The sequence below is a fragment of the Acomys minous genome, assembly GCF_964271855.1.
Source record: "Acomys minous genome assembly, chromosome: 14".
NCBI lineage: Eukaryota > Metazoa > Chordata > Mammalia > Rodentia > Muridae > Acomys > Acomys minous.
In genome coordinates this window covers 65,450,559-65,476,528 of record NC_140496.1, presented here as the reverse complement: position 1 = coordinate 65,476,528, position 25,970 = coordinate 65,450,559, and the positions used below count along the sequence as shown (strand labels likewise).

At 57.9% G+C, this 25,970-nt stretch overlaps 1 protein-coding gene across 3 annotated transcripts; it reads left to right on the top strand.

Moving 5' to 3' along the window:
* Positions 1-398: 398 nt before the first annotated feature.
* On the top strand, positions 399-24,688 carry CELSR2 (cadherin EGF LAG seven-pass G-type receptor 2). Of its 3 annotated transcripts, none has more exons than XM_084756577.1 (34): positions 401-4,433; positions 8,784-9,431; positions 11,572-11,794; positions 12,191-12,306; positions 12,508-12,596; positions 12,836-12,993; positions 13,297-13,460; positions 13,631-13,756; positions 14,067-14,233; positions 14,554-14,841; positions 14,928-15,102; positions 15,295-15,436; positions 15,589-15,709; positions 16,111-16,294; positions 16,457-16,558; positions 17,260-17,354; positions 17,554-17,763; positions 18,167-18,350; positions 18,481-18,609; positions 18,721-18,901; positions 19,034-19,201; positions 19,301-19,427; positions 19,565-19,765; positions 20,063-20,237; positions 20,497-20,609; positions 20,758-20,837; positions 20,925-21,051; positions 21,141-21,263; positions 21,917-22,044; positions 22,255-22,343; positions 22,448-22,633; positions 22,774-22,944; positions 23,029-23,263; positions 23,767-24,688. In XM_084756577.1, the coding sequence occupies exons 1-34, from the start codon at positions 1,121-1,123 to the stop codon at positions 23,789-23,791; spliced, it is 8,763 nt and encodes a 2,920-aa protein (XP_084612703.1). In that variant the 5' UTR covers positions 401-1,120; the 3' UTR covers positions 23,792-24,688. The 3 variants fall into 3 exon arrangements, with proteins under 3 accessions (XP_084612704.1, XP_084612703.1, XP_084612702.1); XM_084756576.1 differs by having other exon boundaries at positions 402-4,433; positions 23,608-24,688; XM_084756578.1 differs by lacking the exon at positions 22,448-22,633 and having other exon boundaries at positions 399-4,433; positions 23,608-24,688.
* The last annotated feature ends 1,282 nt before the right edge of the window (positions 24,689-25,970 follow it).

Genomic DNA, 25,970 nt, shown 5'->3' with positions numbered 1-25,970 from the left:
TCACCTCCCCTGAACTGTCTGAGTGGTACCCAAGATGTATCCCAGATGAGCTTAGGGGTCGTTTTTTTTTTTTTTTTTTTTTTTTTTTTGTCCGAGGCATCCAAGTGAGATCACCACAACTTCTGGCATCTGGAGGAGTCTTTGCGGTGTTGAGCAAAAAGTCTTTTTAGTTCTTTCTGAGCTAGAATCTGTAGGATGAGGCAGCAATGAGGGATAGTAAGACTGGAAAGTTGCCTGCGCGTGTCCGTATCCACACCCCCCCAGACCCCCTCCACAGGCATTCAGAATGTGTTTTGAAAGCGCACTAGTCATAGAATGATACATGATTAACATTCCCTGTGTGCCTTCTGATTTGTTCATTCCTCTTTAAGCTGTGGTAGGGATCCAGCACTGGCCGAGAGCATGTCTGATAGATTGGCAAGAAAAACGCTACTAGAGGCGGGAATCTTACTGAGAGTATCCGTGCAGAAGAGGGCGCTGGGTGGGACCCACCACAGTCCACGCGTTGGGCGTCGCCGCTTTAAGACCGCGGCGGCGCGAGCAGGTCTATGGTAATGAGCCGCCGCCGCCACCGCCGCCGCTCTGCAGAGCTCGCCCGCCCGCCGGGAAGGCGAGGGAACGCGGGTCTGGGCCCGGGACCGCGGCTACCGGCAGTAGCCGCGGCGGGGACGCGGGGCGCGAGCGGGTGGCGCAGGGCGGTCGTTGGCAGCTGGGCCTGGGCCGGAGCGTGCGGCTCTGCAGACGCAGGTGGGCGATCTCACGCGGGCGGAGGGGACATCCTAGGGCTCGGGACCCGGGAACCCGGCGGAGCCGGAGGTCCTCGCGGCCGCTGGGCGCAGGTGGAGAGCACTCAGAGCGCAGGTGGAGGAGGCGCAGCGTGAGCCCGCAGTGGCCGCGGTGACTCGGGAGCGGGCCCAGCTTCGAGAGTGGTGGGAGCCCGGCGCATCGTGGGGGCTCAACGCGCGGCCCCGCCAAGGCATCTGGGTGCAGGCCCTGCGGGACGTACAGGTGGCTCCCGGGGACCGGCGCCCCGGCCTGGGTATGAGGCGCGGCGGGGCCGGCAGGAGCCGGAGGAAGAGCCGCCGCGGCTGGTGACCCGGCTGGCCGGGAGCAGGGAGAGATGCGGAGCCGGGCTGCCAGCGCCCCCCTCCCAAAGCCGCTGCTGCCGCTGCTAGTGCTGTTGCTGCTGCTGCTGCCGCCTTCGCCACTACTGGGAGATCAAGTGGGGCCCTGTCGTTCTCTCGGGTCCGGGGGACGCGGCTCCTCTGGGGCCTGCGCCCCCGTGGGCTGGCTCTGCCCAGCTTCTGCTTCGAACCTCTGGCTCTACACCAGCCGCTGCAGAGATTCGGGTATTGAGCTGACTGGCCACCTGGTGCCCCACCATGATGGCCTGAGGGTTTGGTGTCCAGTATCAGGGGCACATATCCCTCTTCCGCCATCCTCTGAAGGCTGCCCCTGGAGCTGCCGTCTCCTGGGTATCGGAGGACACCTTTCTCCGCAAGGCAAGCTGACCCTGCCTCAAGAGCACCCTTGCTTAAAGGCCCCACGGCTGAGATGCCAGTCTTGCAAGCTGGCACAGGCCCCAGGGCTCAGCGCTGGGGAAGGATCACCAGAGGAATCTATAGGTGGGCGCAGGAAAAGGAATGTGAATACAGCCCCCCAGTTCCAGCCTCCCAGCTACCAGGCCACAGTGCCTGAGAACCAGCCAGCTGGGACTTCCGTTGCATCGTTAAGAGCCATTGATCCCGATGAGGGGGAGGCGGGTCGACTTGAGTACACCATGGATGCCCTCTTCGATAGCCGCTCCAACCATTTCTTCTCCTTGGATCCAATCACTGGGACTGTCACCACAGCTGAGGAGCTGGATCGTGAGACCAAGAGCACCCATGTCTTCAGGGTCACCGCACAGGATCATGGCATGCCCCGCCGGAGTGCCTTGGCTACACTTACTATCTTAGTGACTGACACCAATGACCACGACCCTGTTTTTGAACAGCAAGAGTATAAGGAGAGCCTCAGGGAGAACCTAGAGGTTGGCTACGAGGTCCTTACAGTCAGGGCCACTGACGGGGACGCCCCTCCAAATGCCAACATTCTGTACCGCCTGCTGGAGGGGGCTGGGGGAAGCCCCTCAGAAGTCTTTGAGATCGATCCTCGCTCAGGGGTGATTCGAACCCGTGGCCCCGTGGATCGGGAAGAGGTGGAGTCCTACAAATTGACAGTGGAGGCAAGTGACCAGGGTCGAGACCCGGGCCCACGGAGTTCCACGGCTGCTGTCTTCCTGTCTGTGGAAGATGATAACGACAATGCGCCCCAGTTTAGTGAGAAGCGTTATGTGGTTCAGGTGCGGGAGGATGTGACCCCAGGAGCCCCAGTTCTCCGAGTCACAGCCTCGGATCGTGACAAGGGCAGCAACGCTCTGGTGCACTACAGCATCATGAGTGGCAATGCTCGGGGGCAGTTCTATCTGGATGCTCAGACGGGGGCCCTGGATGTGGTAAGCCCGCTCGACTACGAGACAACCAAAGAATATACACTCCGGATTCGGGCTCAGGATGGTGGCCGGCCTCCGCTCTCCAATGTCTCTGGTCTAGTAACAGTACAGGTCCTAGATATCAATGACAATGCCCCCATCTTTGTTAGCACCCCTTTCCAGGCCACTGTCCTAGAAAGTGTCCCTTTGGGCTACCTAGTTCTGCACGTCCAGGCCATCGATGCTGATGCTGGTGACAATGCCCGCCTGGAGTACAGCCTGGCTGGAGTCGGGCATGACTTCCCCTTCACCATTAACAATGGCACAGGCTGGATCTCTGTGGCTGCGGAGTTGGACCGGGAAGAGGTCGATTTCTACAGCTTTGGTGTGGAAGCCCGGGACCACGGTACCCCAGCACTCAGTGCCTCGGCCAGTGTTAGCGTAACCATCTTGGACGTTAATGACAACAACCCAGCCTTTACCCAACCGGAGTACACCGTGCGGCTCAATGAGGATGCAGCCGTGGGCACCAGCGTGGTGACAGTGTCGGCCGTGGACCGCGATGCTCACAGCGTCATCACCTACCAGATCACCAGCGGCAACACCCGCAACCGATTCTCCATCACCAGCCAAAGCGGTGGTGGGCTGGTCTCCCTTGCCTTACCGCTGGACTACAAACTGGAGCGGCAGTACGTGCTGGCGGTGACCGCCTCGGACGGCACGAGGCAGGACACAGCTCAGATCGTGGTGAATGTCACCGATGCCAACACCCATCGTCCCGTCTTCCAGAGCTCCCACTATACAGTAAACGTTAATGAAGACAGACCGGCAGGCACCACAGTGGTACTGATCAGCGCTACGGATGAGGACACGGGCGAGAATGCCCGAATCACCTACTTTATGGAGGACAGCATTCCCCAGTTCCGAATCGATGCAGACACCGGGGCTGTCACCACCCAGGCTGAGCTGGACTATGAGGACCAGGTGTCTTATACCCTGGCCATCACCGCTCGGGACAACGGCATCCCCCAGAAGTCTGACACCACCTACCTGGAGATTCTGGTAAATGACGTAAATGACAATGCTCCCCAGTTCCTGAGAGATTCCTACCAGGGGAGTGTCTATGAGGATGTGCCACCCTTCACCAGTGTCCTGCAGATCTCAGCCACCGATCGTGACTCTGGTCTCAACGGCAGGGTTTTCTACACCTTCCAAGGAGGGGATGACGGGGACGGTGACTTTATCGTAGAGTCGACGTCAGGCATCGTGCGGACACTGCGGAGGCTGGATCGTGAGAATGTGGCTCAGTACGTCTTGCGGGCATATGCAGTGGACAAGGGGATGCCGCCAGCCCGCACACCCATGGAAGTGACAGTCGCCGTGTTGGATGTGAATGACAACCCCCCCGTCTTTGAGCAGGATGAGTTTGACGTGTTTGTGGAAGAGAACAGCCCCATCGGGCTGGCCGTGGCCCGGGTCACAGCCACTGACCCAGATGAAGGGACCAATGCCCAGATCATGTACCAGATTGTGGAAGGCAACATCCCTGAGGTCTTTCAGCTGGACATCTTCTCGGGGGAGTTGACGGCCCTGGTAGATTTGGACTACGAGGACCGGCCTGAATATATCCTGGTCATCCAGGCTACGTCCGCTCCCTTGGTGAGCAGGGCTACTGTCCATGTCCGCCTTCTTGACCGGAATGATAACCCACCGGTGCTGGGCAACTTTGAGATTCTTTTTAACAACTATGTCACCAACCGCTCAAGCAGCTTCCCCGGGGGTGCTATAGGCCGTGTGCCTGCCCACGACCCCGATATCTCAGACAGCCTGACATACAGCTTTGAGCGAGGAAATGAACTGAGCCTGGTCCTGCTGAATGCCTCTACGGGAGAGCTGAGACTGAGCCGGGCCCTGGACAACAATCGGCCCCTGGAAGCCATCATGAGCGTGCTGGTGTCAGGTAAGAGAGAGGACCAGGGGTGTTGGGGGTACGAATGGTTCTTGGGGGAGGCCTGGGTAGCCACTAGAGGTGGAGTACCACCCAACGGGGAGCTGGTGACCTAGAGGCTGTGAGATCAGGAACCAGCCTGTGTAGAAACCCCAGGAATCCTGGCAGCTGGTGCAGGCCCCGCCTGCTGCCCCAGGCTGGGCTAGGCTGCTTTGGTTGGCTGCCCCCTGCCTACCAGACTGTGACGTGGTGGAGGAAGTGTTGTGTGAGTGCCCTGACTATGGCTGCCAAGAATGGAGGGGGGGGGGGCGGGAAAGGGCGCGTGGAAGCCTGGAAGGCCAAAGGAGCTGGGGGAAGGGGAGAGGAGACCTTGGCTGGGAGAGGCGAGGCATGTTGGTCCCTCAGCACCCCTGTCACCCTCACACAGCCTTTGGCACGTCAGAGGGCTACAGGGACACAAGATTCCAGCAGAGGGTCAAGACCCTGCTGTCCTCTTGTCTCTCCCTCCCTCAGGTTCTCAGTAGAGCTGCAGAATCGAATAGCATGGACTTTGTCTAGACCTTTCTTTTTCCTCCAGGCAGAAAGAGCCGGCCTTGGCTCTCTCTTCAGAGTGCCTGGCAGGAAGTAAAACCAGAGCTCATTGTCTCTGTCCAAACAGACCCCACTGTCCTGAGTTCTTGCTTGGGGGTCTCGCTTGGGGGAGGGGCTGCAATGAAGTCAGGGCAGATGGACCTTCTGGGCCCTTACACTCTTCGTGGGCTGTTCTTGGGGTGCTAGCCTTCCCTGCTGACTGTGATTGCTTAGGAAAATAGATACGGAGATCAGAGGGTACCAGGGTGACTGAGCTTTGAGGGCAGAGACTTCAGGGCCCTGATTTGGTGGGGAAAGAACAGAATTCTAGGGGTCTGGGAGCCTGGCCGGAACCCAGACTGGACATTCCTGCTGCTTGGCCAAGCGCTTAGCCTGCAGACTTCTCAGACAGCAGGACTTGGGGAAGGAAAAGAGGATTCGGTGACAGTATTGTATCTTTTCTGTCAGGGTGAGGAGCAAGTGGGGAGGGGGGTGAGGCAGACTCACTTTCCTGAATCTGGGAGCTGGGACTTGGGGCAAAGGAGGAAGGGACTGTTAATGATTTTTTCCAGGGGTGAGTCCAGCCATCCCACTGCAGGCCGCCTTTACACACCAGGGAAGGGAAGATGGCCTCAGACCCTTCCTGCTCCTACTTCTAACTGGACAGATACTTCCTGGTCCTACCCCCTCAAGTCGCTGCGAGGACCAGGGAGAAAGAGCTCTCAAAGGCTGTGTGGGGGTCAGGCTTTGAATCACCTGAAGCTCTGGTTTCCCACAAGGAGGAGGAAGAGGAGGAGGAGGAGGAGGAGGAGGAGGAAGCCAGGGGCACCCTCATCTGTGCCTGGTACTAGAGGCAGAAGAAAGGCCTCTCCCTCCTGCCCTCCATCCACAGCCCTCGGTAGTGAGTCTGCCTAGATACCTAGAGGCAGTGTAGAAGACAGCCCGGCTTAGCCTTTGCGTCCTTGCCAGGGGACACAGCCCGAACCCTCTAGGCTAGAGGGAACAGTCTCCGGCCAGCACTAAGAGCCACTGTGGCTGGTCTTTCTACCCTTTCCCCCCCTCCCCCATGAGCCCTGACCCTTAGAGTCAGTCACCAAGGCAACCCTAAAGTTCAGGAGGCTGGGTGAGGGGGACTGACGCCCACTGCCCCTTTGTCTTCCTCCTCTGGTTCTTTGTCTCTTCCTCCCCCCCCCCCCACCGTGCCCATGGGGACCCTCCTGCACTGCCTGTCTGCCACCTTCTCCCAGCTCCACTTCCTCCACTGCTGGCTCTTCTCCTGGGTCTTTGTTTTCCCCTGTTGGTCCCTGTGTCTTCTTCCCTTCTTCCCTGCAGAACCCAGACTGGCCTTGATGCTCCAGCCCAAATGGTCCGGGCAGCTGTCTTCTTCACACACACACACACACACACACACACACACACACACACACGAGAACCTGCCCAAGGCCTGCTCACCTCCCAGACAGCCGAGCCTCTGCCAGAAAGAGGAAGGGCTGGGCGTCTGATTCTGGCATCTTCCTGGGTGCAGCTGGCTGAGGCCTAGACCCAGGTAGTATTTCCTGGGTCAGAGCCTACTCCAGCGCTCTCTTCTGTTTAAAACAACTCAGGCAATGCACACCAGTCACTCCTATTCCCAACCTGCCTTTGCACCTGAGGGGTGACCCAGGCCAAGGCTGGGAAGAAGGACAAAGAGAAAGGAGAAAGGGCAATGGGTTGGTTGCTGGGGTCGGGACAATAGCAGAAGGGGCAGGTGGCCACAGATGGTGGGCCAGATGGGAGGCAACAGAGATGTGCTGGGGGTGGGGCACAGACAGGGCCTGGGTTGGTGGCGGACAACATACAGGAGTGTTGGTTCCCAAGCCGGGGGGATGGCAATGCTGCTCTTGCTCATTGGTCCAGGAGCATTGTGCGTAGAGTCCCGTGTCGCTATCTGTCTGGAGGGACCATCCCGTTCAGAAAACACTGGGCTGTGACATCAGCTCCTGCTCCAGCCCTGGGCCCGAGTGCAGGCTTCTAAAAAGAGGAAGCAAAGGACCCTGATCACCATGGAGACCTACGGGCAGGCTAGAGGGCTTGGAAGACTGTGGGCTGCCGACTTGATACACTAAGCAAAGCAGGAGGCGCAGAGGCGAGCAGCTGTCATGGCATCAGGCTTGTTAGTACGGGCAAGCAGAGCACAGCTGTGAAACTGGAGGGCAGGTAGGCAGTGGGCCCAGGGCCCAGCTGAGATGGGTGCTCGCCTTCAGTATGGCTTGGCTCAACTCACCGCCCAAGGTAGCCACTGCCTGACATCAGTGTGACATAGACAAAATGCAGGCCCATGTCTTTCTACGTCTGCCCCAGCAACTGGCTCTAGCCCTATCCCACTTGGATGCCATATTCTGCATCTGATTAGAGCATCTGCCGCCATGCTTTGTTTGTTTTGGTTTTGTTGTTCAAAACAGGGGTTCCCTGTGCAGCCCTGGCTGTCCTGGAACTTTCTCTGTAGACCAGGCTGGCCTCCAACTCAGAGATCTGCCTGCCTCTGCCTCCCGAGTATTGGTATTAAAGGCGTGCTGTACAGCCTGGCTTGTCGCAGTGTTTCCAAGACACTTTTATGTCCAAGGGATTCTCATCAGCATTTTAGTTTTTACTGGACACGCACTATGTGTAAGGCAGTGTACTTCAGCAGGAGTACCCCCTAAGGCCCTCGCAGCCCGTTTCCCTTTCTCTGCGGCCTAGTTTTCATTTTTACTCTTAAAAAAAGTCCATTCCCACGTGTGCACACATTCAGGTGTGTATGGCGCTCATGAGCGTGGCGTGCGTGGGTGGGGTGAGACTCCAGTGAATGTGTCCGTACTTAGCTGTTTATAAGTGAGTGAGTGTGCCGCCTGGGGGTATGGCAGGCAGACCTCTGGGTACAACTTGGTGAGCCAAGTTAGTAATGAGTAACTAAGAGGCCTCGGTGCCTGAGGAGAGACCAGCCCAGTGGGGTTCAGGGTGGAAGCTGCTCGCCTCTTATTTCTGCTCAGATTCCCCACCCCCACCCTAACCCTTTCTCCAGCCTCGAGCTGTGGATGCTGCCACCACTGGGCTGAGGTAGCTCAGCTGGATTTCCTGGGGGTGGGATTCCCCCAGGGGCTGCCCAGCGTTGGGTGGGAAGGAGGCTTTGTGTGTGTGAGAGGTGTTGTTGTGGGGACAGAGCAGGCTTGCAGGCAGGCAGTTGTGGAGCTGAGTGCGAGGGGGACCTGGTGGCCCGCCCACCCAATTCATCTCCCACTCCCGACCTCCTACAACGTGACAAGAGGCAGGGCTGCGGTGGTATTGAGATGTACAGAGTGAGGCGGTGGGTGGGAGTCACCCGTAGTACTCTGGGCCCACCAGAAAAGTAAGCAAAGACAAGATGACACAGCGTTGGGCCAGAGGGACCCAGAGACTGGTCTTGGGGGACAGGGGGGATAAACACTGAAAGGTAGTTCAGGCATCGTACCAAGATTATTGGGAAACTATGCAAAGAACAATTGTTGTTGTTTTTAAATCTTATTTCCTTAAGCCTGGATGGGGTAACCCCTCAAGGAGTGACTTGTCCAAAAGTGACACATCTCACTGGGCCCCTTTGGGCACCTCCTCTTGGTGCTCCCTCCTGATGCTCCCTCCTCGTCGCTCCTTTTTCCTGACTCTACACTTGCGCCATCACACAAAGCCTAGTCCCTTCTCTGCTCTAAGCCAGGCCCTGTGTCTTGTCACTTCTGTTGCTTGGCACATCTGCCCTGCCTACCCCCATGCCCCATGGTGATCCATGTCTCTTCTCTTCAGATGGCGTCCACAGTGTGACAGCCCAGTGCTCACTACGTGTCACCATCATCACAGACGAGATGCTCACACACAGCATCACACTGCGCTTGGAAGACATGTCCCCAGAGCGCTTTCTGTCACCACTCCTGGGACTCTTCATCCAGGCTGTGGCTGCCACATTGGCCACACCCCCAGATCACGTGGTGATCTTCAATGTCCAGCGGGACACTGATGCCCCTGGCGGCCACATCCTCAACGTGAGCCTGTCAGTGGGCCAGCCCCCAGGACCCGGGGGTGGGCCACCATTTCTGCCTTCAGAAGACCTGCAGGAGCGCCTGTACCTCAACCGCAGCCTGCTCACCGCCATCTCAGCCCAGCGCGTGCTCCCCTTCGACGACAACATTTGCTTGCGAGAGCCCTGCGAGAATTACATGCGCTGTGTGTCCGTGCTGCGCTTCGACTCCTCCGCGCCCTTCATCGCCTCTTCTTCGGTGCTCTTCCGGCCCATCCACCCTGTCGGAGGTCTGCGCTGTCGCTGCCCGCCTGGCTTCACAGGCGACTACTGTGAGACCGAGGTGGACCTCTGTTACTCAAGGCCTTGTGGACCCCATGGGCGCTGCCGCAGCCGGGAGGGAGGCTATACCTGCCTGTGTCGAGATGGCTACACCGGTGAGCCTAGGGCGGGGGACCATGGGGGCGGCCCTGCAGGGCTGACGCTGTGGTCCAAGCCTAAATCAGGCTAATAATGGGGCTGCCTCATTCCTCCCAAGAGCATAAACTATAGGTTCAGCAGGCGTTCTTAGATCCTACTTGCTGTTTGACAGCTGCCTGCTTAGGAAGTCAGACCGAGGAGCCTTCTGCTCACTGTGCGAGCTCACACACCCACACCCACACCCACATCCACGCTAGCACATGCCGCCTGCACGCATACCCACTGAGACTGTGTAATTGAGGTCAGTCCTGCACCCGGGTTTGTGTTCCAGCTTTGCCACTAATAGCTGTGTGAAGAAAAGGAGCAAGTTACTAAGCTTCGCTTCCCACAGTATTTAAGGATTTAAGATGCAGATAACCAGTTTATGTAGGTCAAAAGTTGGCTTGTGAGAACTCATGTAAATAATTTGACACACACAGTGAAAGCTGCTTGTGTGGTAAGCACTGCCTTTTGTTTGAGGAAGGTTCTGAGATGGTAGTTCTTGATCCAGGTAGAGGTGTTGCTGGCCCAGGACCAGGCCTTCATAACGCTGAGTGAATGCCGGTCATTAACTTGTAGCCAGACTTTCCCCACCCAGGAACTGGAGGAAGGCACTGAAAAGCTGGGGTTTGGGGTCATTTGAGTTCCAGGACACTGACTGGACCTACGTCACCCTGAGCAGAATAGCTCCATTTCTGCCTCTGTATTGGTCGGTGGTTTCAGGCAGGTCTCTTCACACCCTGCCCCGCCCTGTAGGCTCCTTTGCTCCTCAGCTCACTTGCTCCTTCTCCTTCCCAGACTCCCAGGCCTCCCTCCTGTCCTCCAGCGTCAGGCCCACTGGCTCTGCCAGTAGCGTGGGCAGGCTCAGCGCCTCCTGCTGCATCGTCTTGCTCAGAACTTGCCAGACTTGCTGCTGCTGGGGGTTGGGGGGGGGGTAGAGGGGAGTGTGAGCTTGGTAGAGGGGAGGGGAGTCTTTGTCCAGGAGGATGGGGAAGGGGGCTTAGAGTAGGCGAACAACAGTTTCCATGGCAACAGGAGCCAGTCACTAGGCACACGAACTGAGAACCTATCTCTAGGATCTGAGTAGGGAGGGAGAGAAGGGAGTGGATGTTCCCATCTGATGTCGGAATTTTTCACTCCTCTGATTCCTCATCCGTCCGCAGGCTCAGGCTCCCACTCTCTCTCTCAGCATTGTTCGAGCCCATAGGGATCCTCGGTTCCGACCTGAGGCCTGTTCATAGGGAAGCCCCCGGCTTATTTCACACCATCGACCCCAACCCACAACTCCAATAGAAGTGGAAACCTAGTCCCATCTCCAGGGAAGAAAGCCGATCTCTGTGCCTGACTGGAACAAAGGCACTAGTGGGAAAGGGGGGGAAGAACAGGGGTGTGTGTGTGTAGGGGGGTGGGTGGCACAGCCCCTGTACTGTCCTCCAGCTCCTTCCTTTCTTGGCATTTGCCTCTGCAGGGGCCAGGGCCTTGGGACCAGTGTCGGGAGCGGGTGTGGGGAAGGGCTGAAGAATTCCGAGGACCTTGCAGCAGAGCAAGTGCACAAGTGGCGCTACAGTGGGACTGGTGTGATGGGCCGATAAGAGTGCCTTGAAGCGTTGGGGTAGCGTATATTTCAGAGCAGAAAGGCACTCAAGGGGAAGCAAGAACTCATAAGAGTCTGGGCGGGGTCATAGCCGACACTGCTAGGGATGTGCTGGACTTCGCATCACTGGACTCACCCAAGAGAAACAATTTAAGACAAGGAAGGTTAATTTTGTCTCACGGTGCCCGCGGTTTCAGTTCTACGGGCTGGTTCCTTTGCTATAAAGTGAGTCAGGCAGAGCATCGGGGGTAGCAGGAGTGTGTGGTAGAGCAAGGCTGCTCAGCCAAGTGAGAAAGGGCCTGGGACAAGACATGGCTTTTATGGCATACCCCCAGGGACCTGCCTGCTCCAGCTATTCCCCTCTGCCCTGAGTTTCCAATACCTCCTAAAACGGTTCCCCTGGCCAGGACCGTGAGCCGGGGTGGACCGGGGTGGGGGCATTTCGTATTTAATCCACAATGGGGAGGGGGCCTTCAGTAGCCCTTCTCCTCAGGGTCTCACACCGCTTGTCCTTTTATGCCCAGGTGAGCACTGCGAAGTGAGTGCCCGCTCCGGCCGTTGCACCCCAGGTGTCTGCAAGAACGGGGGCACCTGTGTCAACCTGTTGGTGGGGGGTTTCAAATGTGACTGCCCATCTGGGGACTTTGAGAAACCCTTCTGCCGGGTGACCACACGCAGCTTCCCCGCCCGCTCCTTCATCACCTTCCGTGGCTTGCGGCAGCGTTTCCACTTCACCCTGGCCCTCTCGTGAGTGACTAGGCTCTGGGGCTGCAGGGAACTGTGAGAGTGCGGGGTGTGTGTGTGTGGGGGGGGAGGGGATGGGGAGGGCGCTCCCTGTTCTGGTAGGTGGGGTAGCAGAGCAATGACAGTACTGGGCGCAGTCGTTGACGGAGCTCCCTCGGGGTGTCCTGGCAGGCTGTCCTCACCCTCAGGGTCTAGCGGGCACTCTTTCCCCAACCCTGGAGGATGAAGAGGCCGGGATGCCAGGGCTCTTGCTTGGGTTCGTTCATTATCTGCCTTCTGACTCCATAGCCTTAGCCAAAGTACCAGCTTCGGTGTTCTCTTAGCTGTCCGGCCAGGGTGCTGGCATACAAGTGGGTGCCCCATTCCTTGGCCCCCATAACCACGCCCCCCCCTCTACAGGTTTGCTACCAGGGAGCGTAACGGGCTGCTGCTCTACAACGGGCGCTTCAACGAGAAGCATGATTTCGTGGCTCTCGAGGTGATCCAGGAGCAGGTTCAGCTCACCTTCTCTGCGGGTGAGCCCCGTGCCTCCTGACCCTGCCCAGCTCCTGAGACCTGACGTCCCCCCAACCTCGCCCACCTTCTCTCCCAGTCAAACCTGGAACCTGGCCTCCACCCCGTCGGATGTGCCCACTTCTCTGCCTCTCGCCCCTCCCCCTGCCCTCCCCGTCCCCAACTCTCTTCCTGCGACCCAGCTTACCCGGCCCTTTCCCTAGGGGAATCGACCACCACTGTGTCTCCGTTCGTGCCCGGAGGGGTCAGTGATGGCCAATGGCACACAGTACAGCTGAAATACTACAATAAGGTGGGTGTGGGGGAGGAGGAGGGGCACAGGGGTTTGCCCCAGCCCTGGTTGGTACTGTGAGCGAGCGATGGGGGAGGCTGGTCGTAGCTCTTGTGCCTGGGAAGAGAGATGTGCCATTTGTAAGGCATTTCCGTCCCACTGGGCGCTCCTTGATCGTGGGTGTAGGTGTACGGAGAGGTGACACCGTTGGGCGTCTGTGCCGGGCTCTTTTTCTACTGCCTCCCTTCTCTGATCCACAGCCACTGCTGGGCCAGACAGGACTTCCGCAAGGCCCTTCTGAGCAGAAAGTAGCTGTGGTGACCGTGGATGGCTGTGACACTGGGGTGGCTCTGCGCTTTGGAGCTATGCTGGGCAACTACTCCTGTGCTGCCCAGGGTACCCAAGGAGGCAGCAAGAAGTAAGTGGGGAGGGCGGGCCAGGAGCTAGGGGATAGGGCTCCGGAGTGGGGACCAGTCTGATGTGCCCCTACCCTACGCTGGTATTGGAGAATTAGAGTCAGGCCGGGGGGGGGTAGGGGTGAGGGGAAGGGGTATGAGCTGAGAGCACATCTATCTATATTGGGGTGCCTCTACCACCTGGGCACTGTCTTTCAGGCCTTGACCCAAGTGTTCCCTTTCTTGGGCTTAGTGGCAAGGTATGGGGTGAGTGAATGAAGAACCATAAACTTAAACTCATGTGTTGCCACATTTCCTTCCCCCAGGTCTCTGGACCTGACCGGGCCCCTGTTGCTGGGTGGGGTTCCAGATCTGCCCGAGAGCTTCCCTGTCCGAATGAGGCACTTTGTGGGGTGCATGAGGAACCTCCAAGTGGATAGCCGACATGTAGACATGGCCGACTTCATTGCCAACAATGGCACTGTGCCTGGTACGAGGACCTGGGGGTGGTAGGGGCAAGCCTGGGAGCTGAGTGCCAAGCGCAGGAGCTGGGCAGGGCATGGGGATACCATCCTGTGTGGTCGTGCGGTCACTGCTGCTGGTTTTCAGAGCCCAGCCCCGACCGGGGTCCTTGAGTCCCTCCCTGTCTCTCCCTTCCAGGCTGCTCTACCAAGAAGAACGTGTGTGACAGCAACACGTGCCATAACGGTGGCACCTGCGTGAACCAGTGGGATGCATTTAGCTGCGAGTGTCCGCTAGGCTTCGGGGGCAAGAGCTGTGCCCAGGGTAGGAGTGGCAGCTGCCAGAGGCTGGGGCCTGGCATCACTGACAGGGCTGCGGCAGGCTCTGGGCAGGGCTCTGCAAGCTGGGCTGTGGGTGGAAAAGCGTGTCTGGGCAGAGTTAGCAGAAGGTAGGCGGGAGACAAAGGGCCTAGTCAGAGGCAGGCCCTGGGCACAATGTAGGGCGGACCCAGAACAGGTAAATGCTCTGGAGGGCGGGGCAGTGAGGGGAAGCAAGGCCCCATCTCTCATGGAGCCACCACATTTCCTACTCCACTGCTCTGCCCTTCAGTCACTTTTTAATCTGCCCTTCCCAGAAATGGCCAATCCCCAGCGTTTCCTGGGCAGCAGCCTTGTGGCCTGGCACGGCCTCTCTCTGCCCATCTCTCAGCCCTGGCACCTCAGCCTCATGTTCCGCACACGCCAGGCAGACGGTGTCCTGCTGCAAGCCGTCACCAGGGGGCGCAGCACCATTACCTTGCAGGTGATGCAGCGCACGTGGGAGTGTGGCAAGCCCTGGCTTGGCTAGAGCTGCAGGATCCTTGGGGGCGCGGAGGCGGAGGGGGGTTGTTTGGACTCAGGTGGTTGGGCGGGGTTTACAGGTAGGGATGGGGGGCGGGGAGCGAAGAGTTGGCTGAGCCCATTCGGTAGGTCAGTAGCGCCATCTATGGGCCATAAGGGGAATAAGCAGTCTTTCCTCTGCCCACAGCCAGGCAGGTTTGGTATTGAGAAATAGGCCGCGGATTGGAAGAAAAACCCATTGAGGTGGTGGTCTGCTGTTCCCCCATCCCCCTTTTTGTACAGCTTCGGGAAGGCCACGTAGTGCTAAGTGTGGAGGGCACGGGGCTCCAAGCCTCATCTCTGCGTCTGGAGCCAGGCCGGGCCAATGATGGTGACTGGCATCATGCACAGTTGGCACTGGGAGCTAGTGGGGGCCCTGGCCACGCCATCCTGTCCTTTGACTATGGGCAACAGAAGGCAGAGGGCAATCTCGGCCCTCGGCTGCATGGGCTGCACCTGAGCAACATTACAGTCGGGGGAGTCCCTGGGCCAGCCAGCGGTGTGGCCCGTGGCTTCCGGGGCTGTTTGCAGGTGAGTCTCCTCCTCCGATCTCCCATCCCATCTCTCCCTGGAGCCCTCTACTCCACTGAGGGCCACTGGTGCTCTTCTCCCTCCAGGGTGTGAGGGTAAGCGAGACACCTGAGGGCATTAGCAGTCTGGATCCCAGCCGTGGGGAGAGCGTCAACGTGGAGCCGGGCTGTAGCTGGCCGGATCCCTGTGACTCGAGTCCGTGTCCTGCCAACAGCTTCTGCAGCAACGACTGGGACAGCTATTCTTGCAGCTGTGACCCAGGTATGCTAAGGATCCTGGGAAACGGGGCCTGTGCCAGGGGTCACATCTCTGAGCGAGCATCTTTTACACTTCAAGGGTATAGCCGCCTGGTACAATGTACAGAGAGTCAGGGCGCGTAGACGGGGAGGAGTTATACGGAAGAGAATGCCAGTAGAGGATGGGAGTGACCCTTTCTGACCCTTCTTGTCCCAGGTTACTATGGTGACAACTGTACAAATGTGTGTGACCTGAACCCGTGTGAGCACCAGTCTGTGTGTACCCGAAAACCCAGCGCGCCGCATGGCTATGTCTGCGAGTGTTTGCCAAATTACCTTGGGCCATATTGTGAGACCAGGTAGGTGGGTCGGGGCTGTCCTCTGGTGTCACTCTGAGCTCCAAGAGTCTAGCTGAGCTGCACCCGAGGCCAAAAGGACCACGTGGGGTTGAGTCAAGTGGGAGGTGGCCGTGGCAGAGGGGGCTCATGCCTGTTTGGGTTTCTTTCTGCAGGATTGATCAACCTTGCCCCCGTGGCTGGTGGGGACACCCCACGTGTGGTCCGTGCAACTGTGACGTCAGCAAAGGCTTTGACCCAGATTGCAACAAGACAAGTGGCGAATGCCATTGTAAGGTGACAGTCCCAAACAAACCCCCACTGGCACCCCATCTTGTAACTTCTGGCCCTAAAGAGAAAGCAGAGGAGATGAGCCCTTCCTCCAGAGAGATGAGGGCCCGCCCGGTGCCTTCATCATATTGATTGCCGTAGCAAGCGGTTGTTTGCCATCATATCTGGGTACAGGGGGGACCCAGGACCAGTATTGAGCCAGTGAGCCCTGGACTAGCTGTCTGCAGTCTGTTCTGAAATGTCTGGCTTCTCGTTGATAAGTGCAATTCATTCTCTGCTATTGGGAATGTTGACCCAGGGTGGGGGAGACTCTGGGGAGGCCACAGCTTGAAGAATCCACTAGCCTCCAGGAAAGACGTCTTGGTCCAATGACCACCTCCCCCCCCCCCCCGCTTTTTCCCTCCCAGGAGAATCACTACCGGCCCCCCGGCAGCCCCACTTGCCTCTTGTGTGACTGTTACCCCACCGGTTCTTTGTCCCGAGTCTGTAACCCTGAGGATGGCCAGTGTCCGTGCAAGCCTGGTGTCATTGGGCGTCAGTGTGATCGCTGTGACAACCCTTTTGCTGAGGTCACCACCAATGGCTGTGAAGGTAGGACCCTTGGGACAGGTAGGTTCCCTCCTGGCTCTATGGCAACAGCTTGCACTCCAGGAGGCTAGGGGTGAGGCTGGCAGTGAGCCGGGGATGTTGGAGGAAGGTTGGGGGGCCCCTGGACAGAGGTGCTCATCGGTGACTATGTGTTCTTCTCCACAGTGAATTACGACAGCTGCCCGCGAGCCATAGAGGCTGGGATCTGGTGGCCCCGCACGCGCTTTGGGCTACCTGCTGCTGCCCCCTGCCCCAAAGGCTCCTTCGGTAGGTTTTACAGGTCTACAATGTAATGTGGAAGACTTGGCCTTCACTGTCAGAGGAGTAAAGACAGCAAGTCCCCACCCCACCCCACCCCCCAGGTTGTAGATCCTGGGGATCCGCTTTTGGGTTTCCAGCTCCTAGAGGCTCCATGTCTCACCTTCCTTCACTCACTCACCCTCAACCTAAGCCGACCAAGAATGCCTAATCTCCAAGCAGAACAGAACTGTTGGAAATCCTGTATGTACATGGCTGGGAGTTAAACTCAAAGATGGGTTACACGGGGCCTCCCACCTTCGGCTAACTGGAGTCCCACCACATTAAAGGCAGGAGGTCCTGAACACTACAGCGTGCTGGCCACTCTCCCAAGAGACCCAGCCACAGGATGGGGGCCTGTGCTGACCTTGAGATTAGCGGTGACTAGAATTCATAGGTAGCGGCGGTAGCTAAGTGGAAAGGATAGTAATATCTTGGGGGGCGGTTGCTGGAGGAGGTGACGTACCTCTGTTCTCATGGGCTTTGGACTGATTTTGCAGAGGTTTTGTGTGTGTGTGTGTGTGTGGTTTTGTTTTTTGTTTTTTGTTTTGCTCCAGAGTTCTGTACACCTATGGGCTGCTGGTTCCTGACTGGCTTATGAGCTGCTCCAGGTGGACCTCGGGGCTGCCTCTGTCTGGCTAAGCCCCGCCTTCTTGGCTTCTTTCCTCCAGGCACTGCCGTGCGCCACTGTGATGAGCACAGGGGATGGCTCCCCCCAAACCTCTTCAACTGCACATCAGTCACCTTCTCAGAGCTAAAGGGCTTCGTAAGTCGACCCTCATCTTCTCCTTTTCACACCCCTGCCTCCGGAACTAGAACCTTCTGAACCCCAGCTCCTGTTTCCCTGAGGCTCCGACCTGCGGAGACCACCTCTTCCCCACCAATCTCCTAGGGCCCTTTGACTCCGGGGGTCCCCGATCCCCAGCATCCTGCCTGACCCTCCGTCCTCCTGCCCCTGCACCCAGGCCGAGCGCCTGCAGCGGAATGAATCAGGCCTGGACTCGGGACGCTCCCAGAGGCTAGCCCTGCTCCTGCGCAACGCCACACAGCACACCTCCGGCTACTTTGGCAGTGACGTCAAGGTGGCCTACCAGCTGGCCACGCGACTACTGGCTCATGAGAGTGCTCAGCGGGGCTTTGGGCTGTCTGCCACACAGGACGTGCACTTCACTGAGGTGGGGCTTGTAGTAGGCGTGGTGGGGCCCTGTGAGAGATCCTGCTCCTGGCAGTCTTGGGGCACAGAGGGGGTTACTCCCCTACTACAAGGAGCCTCACCCCTGCCAAAGGGCCTCCACGACAGCCTGTAAGCCGTGGTGGGATACAGGATTCTGACCTGAAGCTCAGTCTTCTCAGGGAACCAAAAAGTCACGTGACAGAGTGAGGCACGAGAGGACACACTGGGCAGCTCTGACTTAGGGCTCAGAGGAAGGGTTAGAGGGCGGTAGGACACCAGGAGAGGCAGTGGCGACTGCTGAGGGAAGGCCAGAGCGGGGCGAGCCTGGGCCGGGCATGGGCTGGAACTTGGTATGAGGTTGACCCCAACCAAGCACGTGCCACTGTGACCATGCCCATCTCCAGAACCTGCTGAGGGTGGGCAGCGCCCTCCTGGATGCAGCCAACAAGAGGCACTGGGAACTGATCCAGCAGACCGAGGGTGGCACCGCCTGGTTGCTCCAGCACTATGAGGCTTACGCCAGCGCTCTGGCCCAGAACATGCGGCACACCTACCTAAGCCCCTTCACCATCGTCACACCCAACATCGGTGAGGTGGTGCTGGGCTGGGGAGAGGTTTGGGAGACAGTCCCCCCCCTACACCCTGTTTCAAAGGGCAGCCCTTCTTAGGGCCTGCCTACCCCACTTGGTGAGTGACTTGCGACCCTCTTCCTTTCTAGTCATCTCTGTAGTGCGCCTGGATAAGGGAAACTTTGCCGGGACCAAGCTGCCCCGTTATGAGGCACTACGTGGGGAGCGTCCCCCAGACCTTGAGACCACAGTCATTTTGCCAGAGTCTGTCTTCAGAGGTCAGCGGGGGAGGGGGGGGACGTGGGGTGGGGGTGAAGGCTCGGCATGGGGCACCCACGCAGATGGATCAGAGGGCAGCGCCGGCTGAGTGTGCCCGCGTTTACTTCCAGAGATCCCCCCTATGGTGAGGCCTGCAGGCCCTGGCGAAGCCCAGGAGACCGAGGAGCTGGCACGGCGGCAGCGGCGGCACCCAGAGCTGAGTCAGGGAGAGGCGGTGGCCAGCGTCATCATCTACCACACCCTGGCCGGACTGCTGCCACACAACTATGACCCAGATAAGCGTAGCCTGAGGTGAGCGAGCGGCTGGGACAAGGCCTGGGCGGTTGAGGGGGGCGGGGGTCAAGCAAGTGGCTGTGGAAGTATCTCCTGGTGATAACGATGTCTTGTGGCTTTCTTGGTGCCTGTGTGCCTTTCTATCTTCAGAGTCCCCAAGCGGCCGGTCATCAACACGCCTGTGGTAAGCATCAGTGTCCATGACGATGAGGAACTCCTGCCACGCGCTCTGGACAAGCCAGTCACAGTGCAGTTCCGGCTGCTGGAGACCGAGGAGCGGACCAAGCCCATCTGTGTCTTCTGGAACCACTCGCTCCTGTGAGCTTGTACCACTCTTATTCCCATGGCTTTAGGCCAAGAGTCCAGGCTCCCGGCTGCCCACCGTTCTGCCTCCCTCACTCTGTCTTCCTCCTGCAGGGTCAGTGGCACGGGTGGCTGGTCCGCCCGAGGCTGCGAAGTCGTCTTCCGTAACGAGAGCCACGTCAGCTGCCAGTGCAACCACATGACAAGCTTTGCTGTGCTTATGGACGTGTCCCGACGAGAGGTTGGACTCGCGGGCGGGGGCGTGGGGTGGGGGGGGTGGGGCGGGGAGGAGCCCAGAGCTGTGTGGGTGGGAACCAAGTAGAGGGGCTAGGTGCTCAAGCCCCGCCCTTCCTTGACCCCCTGCCGCTCATCCCTCAGAATGGTGAGATCTTACCACTGAAGACCCTGACATACGTGGCCCTTGGAGTCACCTTAGCTGCCCTGACGATCACCTTCCTCTTCCTCACTCTCCTTCGTGCCCTACGCTCCAACCAACACGGCATCCGACGCAACCTCACGGCTGCCCTGGGCCTGGCTCAGCTGGTCTTTCTCCTGGGGATCAACCAGGCTGACCTCCCTGTAAGACGCTTCCTCTCCCAGAGTCCCTTCCCAGCTCCCATCCCCAGCAAGGCTCCCTGATGGCCGACCCCTCTCTGGCCCAGTTCCAGCACCTGCCCCCCCCACCCCCCCCCACCCCCCAGTTTGCTCTTCTCTAGCTCTCTCTGAATGCCCCAGCATCTCAGATGCTCTTACGTATAGCCTGGGCTTCCTCTGAGGCAGCGCCTAGCACCGGGCTTTCCCCCCATCGCCCCATCCCTTGTGTGTGCGCTCCTTGCGTTGGCTGCCTTGGTTCCTGATCGGTGTCCCGGCCTTCAGTTTGCTTGCACAGTCATCGCCATCTTGCTCCATTTCCTGTACCTCTGCACCTTCTCCTGGGCACTGCTGGAGGCCTTACACCTGTACCGGGCACTCACGGAGGTGCGAGATGTCAACGCGAGCCCCATGCGTTTCTACTACATGCTGGGCTGGGGCGTTCCTGCCTTCATCACAGGTATTCTGCCTCCTTTCCTGGCATGGAGATTCCCTGGCTCCACCTGCATGCCATGCACCCCAAACCCCAGGTCCCGAGACTCCCTTCCCCCTATACTTGGACACCTGGTATTAGGTGCGAGGGGCTGGGCTCCTTCCTGGAGAACAGAGCGGACAGATGACCCTCCTCTGTGTTCCACACCTGGCTCTGGGGACCTTTGACTGCAGCCTTGTGGCCTCCGCCCTGAGCTCCTTGCCCTGCTGCTGTCTCTGTGCTCCAGGGCTAGCCGTGGGCTTGGATCCTGAAGGCTATGGGAACCCTGACTTCTGCTGGCTCTCCATCTACGATACGCTCATCTGGAGTTTTGCTGGACCAGTGGCCTTTGCTGTTTCGGTAAGTTCTGGAAAGTGATTTGGGATGAGTAGGATGAGCGTCCTTCAGATCCCGTTTCTCTGGAAGAGCTGGGGCTTCCGGGCCCCTTCTGGGCAGGGCAGAAACTGTCTTTGACCTCTGCTTCTCTCGTGCACCTCTCCACACCCAGATGAGTGTCTTCCTGTACATCCTGGCGGCCCGAGCCTCCTGTGCCGCCCAACGGCAGGGCTTCGAGAAGAAAGGCCCTGTGTGAGTGCTGGCAGGTGGTTGGGCACAGGGCAGGCACTGGTGTTAGGGGGCCTCATGGCAGAACTCATATACTGCCCTGTCCTCCAGCTCAGGCCTGCGTTGCTCCTTCGCGGTCCTCCTGCTGCTCAGCGCCGCGTGGCTGCTGGCGCTGCTTTCTGTCAACAGCGACACTCTCCTCTTCCACTACCTCTTTGCTGCCTGCAATTGTGTCCAGGTACCTGGCCCCGCCCTCTTGAGTGGAAGGGAGCATTCCTGGGGCGGAGGTGCCTGACTATGCCAACCACTGCCACTTCTGCCTGCCAGGGCCCCTTCATCTTCCTTTCCTACGTGGTGCTCAGCAAGGAGGTCCGGAAAGCACTGAAGTTTGCCTGCAGCCGAAAGCCCAGTCCTGACCCTGCTCTGACCACTAAGTCTACCCTGACCTCGGTGAGGGAGCCTGGGTCTGAGCACAAGACGTGTTTTGATGGGAGCAAGGGAAGCAGGGCCCAAGGAACCAGTTTGTTCTCTGTGGTTTTGATTGATTGATTGATTGATTGATTGTGTGTGTGTGTGTGTGTGTGTGTGTGTGTGTGTGTGGTTTTTTTGCTTTTTTTTTTTTTTTAACTCAGGCCCCCGCTTTCCCATCTCTGCGCCTCTTCACATTAGGAAGAGGGGGGTGCAGTGGTGTGTATGTGGCCTTGGGAGGAAATGCTGTCAACAGGGGTATGAGAGCTTTTGACCTGGGGTCAAGATCGGTTGTCGGGTGGGACAGCCTGTGCCTGAGAGTTCCTCATGGATTTTGAGAAATTTCCCGTCTCCCAGAATATTCTCGGGAGACAGTTCCAAGTACCCTATTTTTTTACCAGCAAGCCCTTATACAAGTCCAGGGCGTTTGCAGTGCCCAGTGCTGCACAGCTATGGCATAGCTGGGACCATTGCCAGGCCCTAAGGGGTAGACGACATTTGAGGGGCCCTTCACTTTAAACCCTGGCCTTTTGGGAGGTAGGCTTTGGGGCAAGTTCCTGGGACCCTTTACTTCCTAGCTTGGGAGCCAGTCCCTCCCACTCACCCACTCACTGACCTGTCTGTCTCTGGCTTAGTCCTATAACTGCCCTAGCCCCTACGCAGATGGGCGGCTGTACCAGCCTTACGGAGACTCCGCTGGCTCATTGCACAGTGCCAGCCGCTCAGGCAAGAGCCAGCCCAGCTACATCCCCTTCTTACTGAGGTGAGCCCCGGAAATGGGAGAGCTGGGAGGGAGGGAAACACCACGCACACTAGAACCAAGACCAGGTGGCTGCTGGGAACTGAGCGTCTCAGACTGTGGCCAGCACGGGTCATGCTTTAGATTAGAAGCAGTAAGGGTCCCAAGATAGGGCCCGAGAGTCCAGCTAGAGAGGCCAGACTGACCCCTTCAGCATGGTCTTAATCTTTTTAGGGAGGAGTCCATGTTGAACCCTGGCCAGGGTCCTCCCGGCCTAGGGGACCCGGGTGGCCTATTCTTGGAAGGTCAAGACCAGCAACACGGTGAGGACAGAAGGCCCTGGCTGCCCAACAGGGCAGGGACCTGGCTTTTGCTGAGGGTGGGCTGGGGCAGGTGGGACAGTTGTGATCCATCCCTGACCTCCCAGATCCCGACACGGACTCTGACAGTGACCTGTCCCTGGAAGATGACCAGAGTGGTTCCTATGCTTCTACCCACTCGTCAGACAGCGAGGAAGAGGAGGAGGAGGAGGCCGCCTTCCCTGGCGAGCAGGGCTGGGACAGCCTGCTGGGTCCTGGAGCTGAGAGACTGCCCCTGCACAGTACCCCCAAGGGTGGGCCAGCACCAGGGCTGCGGCCATTGGGGGGCAACGGAAGTCCAAGAGGCTAGGGCTTCTCGGAGACTAGAACTGGGGTGGTGGCTGTCCTAACTGTCTCCCCTCTCTGAGATTCATAGACTCCCTTTCTTTGACAGATGGGGGTCCAGGGTCTGGGAAGGTCCCTTGGCCAGGAGACTTTGGGACCACCGCAAAGGAGAGTAGTGTTAGTGGGCCCCTTGAAGAGCGGCCACGGGAGAATGGAGATGCCCTACCTCGGGAAGGGTCTCTGGGACCCCTTCCGGGCCCTTCTACCCAACCTCACAAAGGTGAGTGAGGAGTCTCCCATCTGCTCTGCTCACATAGGATGCTCCATCTACAGCTCATGGTACCCACCTCCTCCTTGTCCCCAGGCATCCTCAAGAAGAAGTGTCTGCCCACCATCAGCGAAAAGAGCAGCCTCCTAAGGCTGCCCCTGGAGCAGGGCACAGGCTCTTCCCGGGCCTCCTCAGCCAGTGAGGGCAGTCGCAATGGACCTCCTCCCCGTCCACCACCACGCCAGAGTCTTCAGGAACAGCTGAATGGGGTCATGCCCATCGCCATGAGCATCAAGGCAGGCACGGTGGACGAGGACTCATCGGGCTCCGAGTGAGTCGGCTTAGGTGGGAGGGACAGGGTGTTACCGGCAGAGGTCCTGGCTGGGCCAGATCTGCCCCTGAGCTGCCACCAGCCACTCTGTTCGGCAGTTGAAAGACATACGGGCCGAGTGGAGTCCAGCTCCCTCGTGTGCCCAGACCCCATGGTGCTCCTCTGGGGGTACACCAGACCTCCTGGGCTTTATGTACGGCAGCCCATCTTGGGCAGCATGAGAGGGTGGGAGCTGGGGCTGCTTTTCTGTTTCTTTCTCTGGTGGGCGCTGCTCACTGTCCCCTCTGTTGCTCTGGCTAATCCTCTGTCTGCCTTTTCTGCCACTCTCCTTTCCTGTCCTCCAGATTTCTCTTCTTTAACTTCCTGCATTAACCCTGGGCCGGTGTTCCTTCAACCCGAAGCTCCCTTCCTTCCCCTGCTGCGCTCACACACACCCCCCCACTCCTGTCTCTGCTTTATCCTGCCCCTGCTCCCTCCTGCCTGCCTCCTGCCTGCCGAAGCAGCAGCGATGATGACACGTCCATCTGAGGAGCCCCGGCCTTGCACCTAAGGCCACCTAGTGCCAAGTCCCTTCCCCACCTCCCCCTCACTGCACTTTGGACCCCTGGGGCCAACATCTCCAAGATAAAGTTTTTTCAGGAACAAACAAAAAAAAAAAAAAAAGGAAAAAAAGAATTTAAAAAAAAAAAAAAGGATCTCCACTCTTCATGACTTCAGGGATTATTTCTTTTATACGCTGGAAATGGACGCCCCTTTCCCTTCCCAAAGAGGATAGGACCTGCCAGGAAGCGTCCCAGCCTCTCTTCGGTTTCCCATCTGCTGTGCCTCTGGGAGGAGAGGGACTTTTAGGGGGCCTGCCCCTCATTTGCCATCACCAAAAGGAAAGGACAAAGCCACATGCACATCAGGGGCGTGAACCCCTGCAAGGCTGCACCGGACAGGCCTCAGTTGGTGAGGGGTCAGGACAAAAAAAATAAAATAAAATAAAATTAAATTAAATTAAATTTAAAAAGGCACTTCCCACCCATCAATTCCACCTCTCCCGGGAACTGAAAAGCCCTGTCCGGCCAGGGGCAGAAGGACTCATCGCCCCTGGACCCCCAAATGCTGCATGAACCGTTTTCAGGGGAAGCCTGTGCCCCCACAGTGGGGAATGACTACCCCGGCCCCTCTCCTTTTCCTGGACTCTGGCCACGTGCTACAGCCCAGGTGTTTGCTCAGTTTGCTGACCCCAAAGTGCTTCATTTCTCCTGCCTGGCCTTCTCCTGGGGAGGGCAAGTCACTGTTGAGTTGCGCTTCTTTGCTGTGTGGGCGGCACCAGGAGGGGGAAGCGCGGAACTGGCTTAGTGGCCCTGAGGGACCTCGAGGACAGGTTTCAAGTCTTGCGTTTCTGGTGTCCACTCACTCCCCCCTCCACCCCCCAAATCAGACAAATGCCATTTTGTCTGACCTGCTGTGGCCTCTGAGACATGTTCTATTTTTAACCCCTTCCTGGAATTGGCTCTCTTCTTCAAAGAACCAGGTCCTGTTCCTCGTTGTCCCCTTACTTGACCCCAGCTCCCTATGAAGAGAGAGTTAATATATTTTTTATTTATTTGCTTTTTTGTGTTGGGATGGGTTTGTGTCCGGTCCCAGGGGTTCTGATGTGGCCATCGCAGGCTGGGTGAGTACCTGGCAGCCCTGGATTTGGGGCCTACCCTCCTCCTTCTTGCTCCATGGTTCCCTGCAGTTTTCACCAACCACTTTTCATTTGAGTTGCCCTTTCCTCTAAGCATGTTTTCCAGATTTGTCACTGACTTCCCTTCTAGAGCAGGTAGCTAGAACAGAGGCTCTGGGCAGGAAAGATATTCCTGTCTCACTTGGAAGGCTGGCCTCTGGCTTCTCTGCTATCAATTCTGCCCCCCTCCCCCTCAGCAATTCCTGTAAAGGGTTAAAAATTTAACTGGATTTTTTTTTTAACTACTGATGACTTGACTTTAAAAAAAAAATACAAAGATGCTGGATGCTAACTTGATACTAACCATCAGATTGTACAGTTTGATTGTTGCTGTAAATATGGTAGAGTTTTGTTTTTGTTTTTGTTTTTCCCCCATACTACTGAATAAACTAGTTCTGTGCAGGTCCTGTGTCATCATCACTGGCTTCTGTGTAGTAACCTGGATTCTGGAAAACAGAATAATAGGGAGAGCCTTGAACACCCCACGGGGACGGAGAAGCCGAAGCCATATCAGCACCAGGACGTGGCTGTTTGAGGGAAGATAAGGCGGGCAGGGAGGAAGGGTTTCTTTCCCCCCACCCCACCCCCAGGATATAGGACTAGGAGGACTGGAGACGCTACACAGATCAGATTAGGTCTCAGCCAGAGTCCCAGACAGAAACAAATTTCCTGGGGCAGAATTCAGTAGATAAGGAGAAATGAGTGGCAGGTGGGAATTGGTGGCCTTTCTCTCCCCCCCCCTGCCCCCCCTGCCCCCCCCCCGCCTCACTCCCCCCCCCCTCGCCCTGGCTATCCTGGAACTCATTCTGTAGCCCAGGCTGGCCTCGAACTCAGAGATTCACCTGCCTCTGCCTCCCGAATGTTGGGATTTAAAGGTGTGCGCCGCGACCACATGACTATTGTGGGCCATTTTTTGTCTGTTCTATTGGGGAATGAAGCAGATAGTCATTCTGGGGGATACACCTGTGCTCAGGAACACAGCTTCTAGCT